Source organism: Chenopodium album, chromosome 21 (genome assembly GCF_948465745.1).
Source record: "Chenopodium album chromosome 21, dcCheAlbu1.1, whole genome shotgun sequence".
Classification (NCBI taxonomy): Eukaryota; Viridiplantae; Streptophyta; class Magnoliopsida; order Caryophyllales; family Amaranthaceae; genus Chenopodium; species Chenopodium album.
In genome coordinates, this window is record NC_137854.1 from 31,639,447 (window position 1) to 31,653,030 (window position 13,584).

At 32.2% G+C, this 13,584-nt stretch overlaps 1 protein-coding gene and 1 pseudogene across 1 annotated transcript; one reads left to right on the forward strand and one right to left on the reverse strand.

Moving 5' to 3' along the window:
- The first annotated feature begins 2,936 nt into the window (after positions 1-2,936).
- Positions 2,937-4,073, forward strand: LOC145600646 (MLP-like protein 31 pseudogene; annotated as a pseudogene).
- Positions 4,074-10,436: 6,363 nt separating this feature from the next.
- Positions 10,437-13,519, reverse strand: LOC145600647 (uncharacterized). The gene is made up of 2 exons (XM_081656530.1): positions 13,151-13,519; positions 10,437-11,948 (listed from the first exon to the last, which is right to left on the reverse strand). The coding sequence occupies exons 1-2, from the start codon at positions 13,517-13,519 to the stop codon at positions 10,437-10,439; spliced, it is 1,881 nt and encodes a 626-aa protein (XP_081512656.1).
- Between the last annotated feature and the right edge of the window lie 65 nt (positions 13,520-13,584).

A 13,584-nucleotide genomic window follows, 5' to 3' on the forward strand; every position in this document is an offset into this window, starting at 1 on the left:
TTAAAATCTATTAAAGATATGAAACAAATTATCAGAGACCTATTTAATTTATGAATAACAAAACGTAATAAATAAAATTATTAAATTGAATAAAAATATAAATAAAGTAGAATGATGAACAAAGGTAGTTAACCACTAATCGTTTTACGATTATTATATTTCATTCATCTAATGTATTTCGTTGAGTATTTTAACTTTTATAGACTTAGAGAATCCACGACTTGAAATGATGTCAGCTACATTTAACCCTTCTCAGTAACTCCAATTGTTGTCTAGTAAAAAAAAAATACATTTGACTGATTTACATTCATCATTAGTCGTTAATATTTGAAGTAAAAGAACAAATGTAATAGCCAGGTTAAAAATAAATTTAATCGCTAGTTTAACGAATATAAATTAGAGATAGCAATATGTTTGATTTAAAAAAAAATATGTATGATGCTAATTAGGACTCTATGATAAATAGTCCACAAATCTAATCTTTGTCAAGTTTATTCATCAAAATCTTATAGAGCGTTATAAATACAAAAAATATATCGAACGTTGATGCCCATGCCTAGCGCACAAGCCTATAATCATTCTTAAATTTTTTTTTGCACAGGAATCATTCTTAATTTTTAAGTAGCTTAGATTGGATACCAACCTTTAATTTTGGTAAAATTAAGAGTGTTTGGGGCTCTACTACGCATGTATTCATATATTTATATAGTGTTATTCAATCATAATAAAAATTGGGTTATTTCAATTTAGTAATCATATAATACGAAAACATTTAATAAGATAGTCGTATAATGAAGTATGCATGTGTAGTTTTGAGAATGGGGAGGTCTTCCATATCATGGTCAATTTACCAAAAATATGCGCAAGTAACTCAATATTGCTTATTGATTTCTTTTTTATAAAGAATACATATTTGATTTAGTTAGTGTAAAGAATACTCTACAATAACGAATAAATTAAACGATCTTTTTTTATTTAAAGTAAGGAAGGAAATATTTCGATCACAAAATTATGCATGATATTTTTAAGTTATATGCGTCAATGCGTGGAGTTATTTTCTGGATGAAGAATATTAATTTGGTTAAGTTAATGTATATGTTATTCTAGTTCTAGACTTCTAGCTACTATATATAATGTATTAATGTGTGTAGTAGTCTTAGTTAGAATAAGGATTATTTTCATTCACATATTGTGCATGATATTACTTTTAAATAAAATTTATTGTAATTAGGCCCTGTTCTTTTCACCTTATAAAAATAATATTAAGTAAAAATAATTTCAATTCAGTAAAAATAAGTTCAGTTCAGTTCAGTAAAATTAATTTCAGTTCAGTAAAAATAAGTTCGGTTCAGTAAAATTCAGTTTTCTTAAAGAAGAATTATAATAGAAAATCAGTAAAAATAATTTCAGATCAGCAAAATTAAAGTGAATCAAACAGGGCCTTACATCATAATGATGACAATACATGCACTGTAAAATTCATAATGCCTAATTAATACTCCGTATTACATTGCATGGTAATTGGTAATAGGTATAGTAAAAACATTGTATCTCGTCAAAAAAAAAAAAAAAAAAAAAAAAAAAAAATCGTAATGACTAAACGACAACAGCTTGAACTTTTAATAAGATGCAAGTAGCAACATGAACTTTAAGTAGTAGCTATAACAACACAAATTCTTCATTAGGTGCACAAATTAAATAACTCATAATATCTAACTAATATTTACTTCGTCAATGATTTACAAACTCGTCAAGTTAAGAGAAAAAATAAAATTAATTCTACCGGTTGTTATACACCTTGCCAAATACTAAATGTTAAGCCAAAATGCTGTCTTGAAAAAACAAAAAAATAATAAATAATCTAGATATCCTTGAATATAAATATAACTTTAATTGGCCTTTCATTTTCTAAACATTGTCTCTTTTAATTTTCTTTTTTTTTTTCCGCATAGGAAAAATTAAAGCAAATTTACAGAATTAAAGTTAATTTAGACATTTGACGGGAAAAGACAGAATCAAAATGTATTACAATTTACAACTACGTACTACTCATGTTTAAAACTATAATACTACATCCGTTACATATTATTTGTAACGATTAGACATTTTTCCTCTCTACTTTATGTCAAATCGTTGCAAATAATGTGTAACGGAGGCATTAGTTTGATTTTAAAATCGTGCATGTGTGATGTGTGCTATAGTGTTATTATACCAGATATATAACAACATAAATATCTATATGTATGTGGATGCATGGCCACAAGGTGTGGCCGAAGTTACTCGGTTGATCAAGGATTACTCAGTTGGTTTAGGATTACTCGATTGGTCAGGGGTTACTTGGTCGGTAAGAGACTAAGGGTTACTATCAGCTTGCTGCATGGAGCCACATCAAAAAAAAACACTGACAAACTTTTTTAAAGTAATATTTTTTTTCACTTCATCCAACAATAAATTTAATATCTGTAGTTGTATGTAGTTGTTTGTATCCTTTGTCAAAAAAAAAAAAAATTTAATATCTGTTAATATAAGTCCCCTATTCCTAAATTCACTATATATTCATATCTATTCACTCTCAAAAATAATTAAAAAAATAAAAATAAAAAAATAATAATAATGACAACATGCATAAGGCCAGGTCAACATTATTAGCATACATAACTGTTGAATTAGGTACATGATGATTGCATCAATAATTTACTTAGGTGAGCAATGTCAAAGAAGATATACAATGATGATGAATAAAATCTATTTTTATCTCCAAAAGATTTATGATGGAACAAATAAAATATAAATATCTCATAGTAAGCATAATTCACGTGATTATTCATGTCATGTCATCTGGTCTAAATTATTAGAGTGGTTCGTTCCCTATAAAAATGAGGCAATAATGGCAAATAATAATTATAATTTATAATTAGAAGATTATAACGATTATTATGGGTCTTAAACGTAAAATTGAGGGTGAAATTGAGATTAGAGCTGGAGCTGGAGATGTATACCATGAGATATATGAGAGTAGACCTCATCATGTATCCCATGCCGCACCCCATTTCATCCAAAGTTGTGACTTGCATCAGGGCGAACTTGGTAAGCCCGGCTCGATCATCGTTTGGACGTACAAAACAGGTAAATATTGTCATATACTTCGTGTTTAGAATTATGTACTGACTACTGTGTACTTAATATTACCTAGCTATATATTCTCGATTTGTTGTCCTTTATATGTTTGCAATTTTGTTTGATTGAAATTATTTTAATGAGCAATAACAAAAGTTGAAAGAATAAAAAGTATATATTTTTTAATCATCATAAGTAAAAAAAAAAAAAAAAAAAAAAAAAAAAAAAAAAAAAAAGAAGCTATTTGAGAAATTTTTGATACTTAAGAAAATTAGTGCTACCAAACATCTTATGTAATCTGTTACCTTATTCATTCAGCACCGACTTAATCAGTTTTAGGGTTCGCTTTATTCACTTTATTTTCACTTATTTTAGGTCTAACAAGTTCAATTAAGTTCAGACAAGTTTTGATAAGTTCAGATCAGGAAAAATAAGTTCAGTTCATGGAAAATAAGTTCTGATAAGGGTTATCCAAGTTCAAATTACAACTATAATAAGTTCAGATGTTAAGATAAGTTAAGATAATTTCAATTAAGTTAAGATAAGTGAAAAACAATAATTGTTTCAATTAATTATCAGTTTTAACTGCTTTTTAGGGATCGTGATATGTAGCCTAAACTTATTCATTTACTACACGTCGCGCCTTTTTAATGTTTTTTTTTTTGTTGATATATATAGGTGGAAAGTCACTTGTAGCAAAGAATATAATCGAAGAAATTGACAAGGAGAAAAAGTTGATAAGGCAACGATGTATTGAAGGTGATGCCTTGGAAGAGTATAAGACCATTATTGGGACATGCCAGGTGATACCAAAGGACAATGATACTTGCATAGTGAAGTGGATTATCGAGTACGAGAAATTGCATCCTGGTATCCCTGAACCAACCGCTCTGCTCGATTCTTTGCTTTGTGCAGCCAAAGACATCGACGATCATCACCATGGTGTAAAGAAGTAAACAAAAAATGTCATCGAATAACAATAGGAAGTGAAACGCCGTTTAGTGTGACACTTCCTATTTATGAAGTCTATATTATTATGTATTTAAATTATATGTGATCATTTACTGCCTATTAGAGTGTGTTTCCGGTAATGATATGTGTAAGAAGTTGTATGCTTTTTAAGTTGTTGTTTGCATCAAGTTTAAAACTAAATAAGACTAGTACCATGATTGAGCTCATACTTTGTAAAATGTTAATTATAGTAGCGGGTGGCAGACGAGTAAACAAAAATACAAGGTATTTAACTTTGCATGTAGTTGCAGATGAGGTAATGAAGTTTGGAGTAAAGCAAACAAGGTACGTACTCAAACAAGTTATGACCTATAACAGATAATTCTTTGCAAATATAAAGGAAAAATAAATTTACTGCCACATAACAGCCCCGTTCCTGGAAATTTATGGGCCCTAGGCATAATATAAGAAAAGGGCCCCTTACATAAACAAAATTTTTTTTTATACGCAATAGATTTAAATAAAAACACGATGAAAATACCTTATACAAGTATTATTTAATTAGTTATTTCAAAAAAAAAAAAGGATTATTTAAATCGTAAGTATCGATACACAATAATGATCTACATCAACGTCCGATAAGTCGCCATGAGAAAAGGTAGTGTGAAATCTAACACGGCATTCTTGTAACTCATTATCATCACATGACTATAATTTTTTTTTTTTTTTTTTTTTAATTCTTCCTCTGTTTGCTTTTTTAGGCAACATATCATATTCGTATATTTTTTTTAAAAAAATTAGAGCTAGATTAAGAACAATAGCACATGTAAAATATAGATTTGTACAAAAAAAAAAAAATTGTAGAATGTAGAATCAGAAGTGAGCATATGCAATTGGCAGCAATCTCAAATTTCCACAGCTCTAAAATACACAATTAACTGATAGATAACCTGTTACTATTCAAAACAGAAATTAGAAGTTTGAATAATTGAAACATGATAAATTTGATTAAAAAAAAAAACAGAGGATGAATTTAATAATTGTATACCTTTGCCTAATCGGTAACCAAAGAAAAAGATCAATTTGCCAATGATGCCATGAAATTCATCATAAACAACTAACAATAAGAAGATGAGAGTTGAATATTTGGTGATAGATGAATCATTTTTGTTGCTATTTATCTTGTTTGATATTTTAACCATTTCTGATAGAGTTATGAGAAAGAGAATGTTGGAAAGCTTAATTATATTGATGAATATACAAGAGTATATATAGTACAAGATTAAAGCACTGAACATACCAAACTATGACTAGATACAATATGACTAGGTACATTAGCTAATATTAAGGGAAATCTTTGACAATCAACTAATTATATAAATCAAGGATTAAATCAAGGGATATTGATATTGATGATATCATTATCCTTCACACGCCCCCGCAAGATGGACGTCCGGAACAAGAGGCCGATCTTGAATATAATATCACAAACACTTATTCAATGTAGGAATTGGAGTGTATGTGAAAAAGGTTGCATTGTAATTCTCCGAGATGGTTTGGAGAGGGTTTTGTATTGGAAATTTATTTATTTATTTATTTATTTTTTTTTTTTTTTTTTTTTTTTTTTGGGTAAAATGAAAAAGATATAGAGGTTCCTTCACCAGTTCACCACCATTGAAGGTGAGATAGAAAAATTTCATGGTGTTGTTTTAGAAGGGAATTATATGTTTCTCCGTTATGGTTTTGGAGAAAGAAAGTTTAATGGTTGGCAACACTTGGTAGATTAACTACGGGGTGCCAAAAAACAAGATTGTTTCTCCGTAAGATGTTTGGAGAAAAAAAAAAAAAAAAATTATATCTGATATCTCTTGGTATATAAAATACATGGTGCCAAAAATAAAGGGGTTGTTGCTAGCTCCATAAAGGGGTTCGGAGAAGAAAATAAAATGATGATTGCTTAGCATCTCTTGGTATATGATAATACGAAATGTTGGAGAGAAATAATTGTTTTCCCATAGTCCATATGGGTTTTGGAGGGAAATTATTGGGTTTGAAGCTTTCCGAAAAGAATTTTGATATGGTCATCATAATTCGTCAACATCGACAAAGGGGGTTTTGATGGTGTAACCATGGTAGTAGCGGAAGCAAGAAATGATGGATCAAAAGCTCATGATACCATGATAGAGTTATGAGAAAGAGAATGTTGGAAAGCTTAATTATATTGATGAATATACAAGAGTATATATAGTACAAGATTAAAGCACTGAACATTCCAAACTATGACTAGATACAATATGACTAGGTACATTAGCTAATATTAAGGGAAATCTTTGACAATCAACTAATTATATAAATCAAGGATTAAATCAAGGGATATTGATATTGATGATATCATTATCCTTCACAATTTCAATAAATTATATAAGGCTTGAATTTCGGTAATGGAATAAATCTAAAACGGTGTATTTGGAAAAGATTGAAATTCTGGAGCAAATTCTCATAGAAGAAGAAGAAGAAGTGAAGCGTTGCATTGTAAATTCCCCCTAAATTAACAGCTAATTAATACTAATTTAATGTTGATTGCTAAAAAAAAAAAGGCAATAATTATCTTTTTAAAAACTACAGTAGTTGTTTTCTTAAAACAAGTAAAAGTACGAGCAGCATTCTACAAATATTGAAGCTGTTTTTTTTACTTGTGGGCCCCCTGTTGGTGTGGACCCTAGGCGGCCGCACTCGGGGCCTACCCTCAGGGCCGGGCCTGCCACATAAATTCGACAGCGCGTTTTTGGTGCGGCCACCAAACGGTTGCGGTAAGGTGCCACGTCAGTAACCCCTCAAGTAAACCCCTTAGGTAACCCCAATTAAGTAACCCATCAAGTACCCTCACTTAAATAGCCTACCAAGTAACCCTTAGTAACCCCTTCAAGTAACCTCACTTAAGTAACTTATCTAGTATCCCCTTAAATAACCCCCGACCTAACCATCTAGTAACCCCTTAAGTAACTCCCGACCTAGTAACACTTGACCCACCACCACCCCCAAAACGCCATTAGCCCCACCCCTAATACGCCATGCCACCACCACCATATACCAAAGATCCAACCGAACTCACAACCAAATCCTTAAAAAAAAAAAATTTAATCAAACAAATACCTTTAAAATTAACAATGGCTTCGAATTTCACTTCAAATATGGTTAAAAAGGCCAAATTCGACCATGAAAACTCTAAATCTAGAATTTTATGGCCGAATTTGGCCTTAAAAACCTTTAAGTTGTTTTCTGACGACGGGTTGGTGGAGGACATATGTTCTTCCTTTGAAATTGCAGGTGGTTTGTTTTGCAAGTATGCTGCCCTTTTTTCGAGAAAGAAGGAAACCAAAAGAGGAGATAGCTTGGTGAAGGGAGTGATATGGGTGGGCTAACTGGAGAAGAAGAAATTAAAAGAGGAAAGAGAAAGAGGAGATAGAGAAGAGAGAGAAGAAGAATTAAAAAATAAAAAAAAATAATTAAATTATAGCTGGCTGTACGGTGCGGTCAGCCACATATGAAGCTTTGTGTAAATCAGAAGGTAATGAAATTTCCATTGAATTAAAAAAGGAAATTAAATCTTTGACTTAAAAAAAAAAATTAAATCGAGAAACCCTCTTTCTTCTCTTTCCTTTCTCTCTTCTCACATATATGTTCTCATTCTTCTAATGGTTTCAATCAAGACCGGCCCTACTCCTTCTCACTCCTCCTCTTTCTTACTCCTCTTCAATTCACACACAATATCCAACCGCATTCTCTTTCAATTTGGATTTTCGGGTTCCTTTTTCTCGTTCGTCACCTTCGTTCATAGTTCAAGTGGTCAATTCGACTATGTAAATCTGTATAACATTACAATTTATTTATACATATATAGTTAAGTTGTTGACATGTATAAATAAATTGTAAGAACTTGTAAAAACTTATTATACAATTTTAATTATTATTATAGACGCCCAAAAAGGCAAATATTGTAAACAAGAATAAATCAGTTGTAACCCTGAAGACTGTAATGAGATGATATTCTATACTCAAAGTAGAGGAAATCTAAGATTAGATTAAGGCCCTGTTTGATTCACCTTAAAAAAATAATATTAAGTAAAAATAATTTCAGTTCAGTAAAATTAATTTCAGTTCAGTAAAAATAATTTCAGTTCAGTAAAAATAAGTTCAGTTCAGTAAAATTCAGTTTTCTTAAAGAAGAATTATAATAGAAAATCAGTAAAAATAATTTCAGTTCAGTAAAAATAATTTCAATTCAGTAAAATTAAGTTCAGTTCAGTAAAAATAAAATCTGTTCAGTAAAAATAATTTCAGTTCAGCAAAATTAAGGTGAATCAAACAGGGCCTAAGAGAGAATTCAGAGAAAAGAAATGAGAGGAAGAGAAAGAATATTTTATGATTGCTTGATCTCAGCACAATTACACCTACACCTTTATTACATGACCTCAAGGGAATCTCTTACAAACTCAAATGCATGAATCATTCCATACACTGAATGTTGAGCCCAACAGAAAAGGAAAAAGACAAATAAGGCATAACGGAATTTGCCAGCTAAGCAGCACAAACGACAAAGACAAATAACAGACTATATTGCCAGCATACAGCATAGAAAATGAATACCAATAGCAGTAATCTTAATGTAACACCCCCAAATCTCCCTCTACGGAAATACTAGTATAATACGTATAATTATACCGTAGAGATAGACTTAGGCGTATTACCGCCGCGTGATTACGCAAGGCTACTCAACTTTCTAAAAATAACAATACTTTGCAGCGGAAACTTCAATACTCTTCTTTATTAATAATAACCATAAATAGTAACCAAAGTTATGAGTACTTAAAATAGATACAAGACTAAATTCCTAATTTAGTGAAAGCCAATCCCGGGACTCCAATGCATCATTTATTGACTCCAACCTGAAAATAAGCAACACTCCTTACCATTACGGTAAACAGGGCGAACCAAAACAAATAAGAAGTACGGGTTAGAAAAATATGCGAAGTACGATAAGTGCAAGATAATTAAACTCAATTTATTCGCAAACATGTTTAAAACCAATTTCCAATAAATAATCCAATAATTCCAAACTCATGGTTTAAAACCAATTCTCAATAATTCCAATATCAATAATCAATAAAACCAATTCCAATTATTTAAAACCAATTCCTTATATTAAAACCAATTCCTCTCCCAAGTGTGCACACCCCCCAAGCTAGTCTCCTTATATTACAAGGCTATTCTTGAGGAAAGACTAGGTCATACAAAGTCCATAGTCTTATCAATAAACCAAATCCACATAGTGGGATTACTAACATGATTATAAGCATAAATAATAATAAATCCACGATTCTATAAATCCTCTTTTAAATCCAATAATTCAACCTTTAATAATAATAATTCAAACTTCTTTTAATAAATTCAACATGCTTTTAAAATCAATCCTTTTTAAACATGAATAATAAATTAATTAATCAAAACATGTTATAAAAATCCATACTCCAATTTAATTATTAAAACCAATCATTTAAACATACTTTTAATTCATAAACCATAAATCAATTCAATTTAATTCAATTCATCATAAAATCATTCAAACATGTTATTCAAATCGATCACTTTCAAGGTATCTAGCCACCTAACGTACCTTGATCTCCACTTAGCCAACAACACTTCAAAAGAACTCTCAAGTAGCTTGATCAAAAACACCCTACAAATAAATATAACCTTAATCAATATAAGGTTAACAAATAATCACAAATAATTAAATTAAACCCTCCCAACTATATGTACATGAACCTCTTAAATTAATTCAACATGAATATTATTAAAACATGATTTTATATAATTAAAACTACTCATAATAATTTCATATTAATCTCCCATAATAATAATAATAATAATTGAATAGAAGAAAAGGAGAAGAAAAGAATTGGATTTGCGCAGGAAATAATAGGCAGAACTTTCAGAGGCTATAACTCCTTCAATATAGCTCCGAATTGAGTGATTCTTGAGCCTAACCTCAAGGATTTTTCGAGAGGAACAACTTTCTGTGAAACGTCACTACCCCAAAAACTGACCAAAAGTGCCCGAAAATTGGCTTCAAAGATGAATGGGATGATTTGTGTAAAATTGAGGAGAAGAAAAGAAGAGAATTTGTGTGAAGAATGTGAGAGGTATGAAGGGGTATTTATAGGCTAGTATGTGCATGAATTATGGTAGGAAAATGTAGGAGTAATTATGGTAATTAGGGTTTAAGAGATTACTTGGAGAAGTAAGCAAAGATTTCAGGAAAGTTTTGATATTTGTTTTTTTTTTTCACACTGAATAAAACAAGAGAATTAATCTAACATAATGCAACTAGACAGCATAGCAAAATCAGGGGTTGAAGTGATAGCGTTCGCAGCAGCCATTTTTGCAATTTGGTGTGCTTCTTCAACTTGAGATCTTTGTTCTTTCCTGATTATACACCACTCCATATTATGGCCTATCCTGCTTATTTCCTTGATTGTCCAATTTATCGTTTTGTCCTGTTGTTCCTTCCCTTGTAACAAATCAACCAGTTTGCTAGCATCCGTCTTAATTACTATGCTTTTGAGTCCCGCTTCCCAGCACCATTTGATTACCTGTAAGCAAGCAATAGCTTCTGCTTGTAGAGCCGAGTTTGCAACCCCATAAGAACAACCCTGAATATTAGTTACAATACCTTCAAACTCTAGCACCCATCCTGCTCCTCTTCTTCTAGTCAACTTATTCCAAGCCCCATCAGTTTGTATCGTTATTCTGGTTGAGCCTATGAGTTGTTGTCCAATACTAGCAATCTTGTAACCTGGTGGACTGCAAGTCTCTTCCTCCGGTGGGTGAAGAAATTCCAATTCTTGAGGGTCGATATTTTCGAAATCCCTTTGATTTTGTATGCTATCTTTCACCTTCTCAAGAATTCTAGCAATATGAGTTCTAGTACCCTTAAAGCAAAACTCATTCCTAGCCAACCAAATCTCCCAAAGTGTAGCTAGGAAGGTAGTAATTCGAGTACTACCTTTTCCATCCAAGCTATAAAATTGCTGGATATACCAAATTAACCAATCTTTGATAGGAATGCTCGGGCTTAAAGAAGAAATAATCCCTAGACTCCCACATTGCCATACTCTTCTTGCTACTGTACATAGTCTTAGAGTATGGTTTATACTTTCCTCCTCCCCACACACCTCACAAGCTCCACTATAACCAATGTTCCTAAAGTAGAGATTACTTTTAATCGCTAGTCCATTATAGAGAATTTTCCACACAATGATTTTCCATTTTGGCAAAATTTTTTGACTCCACAGAAATTTTATAAATTTTGTCTTCGAGTCTGTGATCCTGTTATTGGTTGAACGCTGACTCATAAGGTAAGCATACCCTGATTTTGTAGTAAAATTCCCTGAACTCGTGTAATGCCAATGAAGAGCGTCCTCTCTATCCCTCCCTGGTAACTCCAAAGCACCTATCTCTACAACATCCTTCTCACAGAAGGCTTTCCTAAGCTCCCCTTCTTTCCATGTCCAAGAATTCTTGTCAATGAATCTGTCCACCTTCCAGGTCATTGCTTTTCTCAGAGTAACCTCAGAGTGTGCTTCTGGAATTCTACCATTCACCCATTTATCTCTAAAGACTCCTATTTTTCCTCCATTTCCTACTTTCCAAGCATTCCCTTTCGAAAATAGATTTTCACTATTACGAATCCCCCTCATTCCCCAAGACATATTGCCCTTATAGCTCGTGTGTAGCTTTCCAGATTTTAGAATCGAACCATCCTTTGTAGAGAACACTCTTGCCATAAGTAGCTGGGGGTTGTTATGCATTCTCCACGACTGTTTCATCAGCAATGTGTCATTTAGTATAGCAATATTTCGAACCCCCAAGCCCCCCATTCCACGAGGGAGTTACACAATGCTCTTCCTAACCCAATGTATATACCTTTGTTGCCTTTATTTCCCCACAGAAAATTGCTGATTAAGCTCTCTATTTTTGACACAATACTCAAAGGGAGCTTAAAGCTGTTCATCACATGAGCAGCCATTGCTATTAACACTGTGTTTACCAAAATTATCTTGGAGGATAAGGAGAGATTATTAGAGTTCCAAGCCATAATTCTTGCAGTAATCTTGTCTACAATATACAAAAAATTTGAGCTTTTGCTACCTTGCATATCAACAGGAACCCCTAGATGAGTTTCTAGTTTCTCCATATACCTAATTCTTAAAATATTCTTAAACTCCACCTTATTCTGATTTGAGGTACTCGGGCTAAACTTTACAAAAGATTTGTTTAGGTTTAGTTGCTCCCCTGAAATTCTGCAAAATCTTTGAATAATCGACCCTACCTCATGGCATGCCTTATTCGAGGCTTGAAAAAATAGTAGAGCGTCATCTGCAAAGAACAAATGGCTAATCCTTGGGGCATTCCTTGCCATTTTGATTCCTTTGAAGAGATTAATCTCCTCTCCAATCTTTAGTATTCTCGACAAAATGTCCATACAAAATAGGAAAAGGTACGGGGATAGAGGGTCTCCCTGACGAAGTCCACATTTTGGTTTAAAAGTCTCCGACGTGTTCCCATTAATTAGGACTTTAAAAGAAACCGTGGAAAAACATTGGTGGCATAAGGCAATCCAATGTTCCGAGAACCTATAATTCCTCAAAACAATGACTAAGAAATCCCATCTCACTCGGTCATAAGCCTTGCTCATATCCATTTATATTACCCCTAGATCTTGTCCAATTTTCCTTTTATTAATCAGATTTAGGAGTTCATGACTTAGAAAAGTATTATCAGCCATATGTCTTCCCGGTACAAAAGCGTGTTGATATTCCGAAATTAAATTTGGCAACACTTGTTTCATCCTATTAACCATACATTTTGATAAGCATTTGTAAATTGTATTACAAAGGCTAATTGGTCTTAGGTGCCCAACCTCTTCCGGATTATCCACTTTTGGAATCATAACAAGAATGGAATGATTCCAGGATTTTAATAAATAGCCACTATTAAAAAAACTCGTAATTCCCTTTACCACTGAGTTCCCAACAACGTCCCAATGTTGTTTGAAAAATTCTGCATTAAACCCATCCGGACCCGGGGATTTATCCTTATTTATACTAAACATGGCATTTTTAATCTCTTCCGGAGAGAATTTCTGCTCAAAAATTCTCTTTTCTGATTCTTTAATACATGGCAAGTCTAGTTCCCTCAGCACAAGACTAATCTCCTCAGCTCCATTCCTACTAATATTGGGCTCATAGACTTGTTTTAGGAAGTTAACAACAACACTAGTCACATTTTCCTTCCCTTCAACCCACCTATTGTTGCTATCTTTAATCATGTAAATCTCATTCCTTTTTTGTCTTTGTTTCACCTGAGAATACATTACTTTGGACGGCATATTCCCTTTTTTAACCCACTGTTTTTGTAATCTTTGCTTCCAATATAGAAAATCCATATCAATTT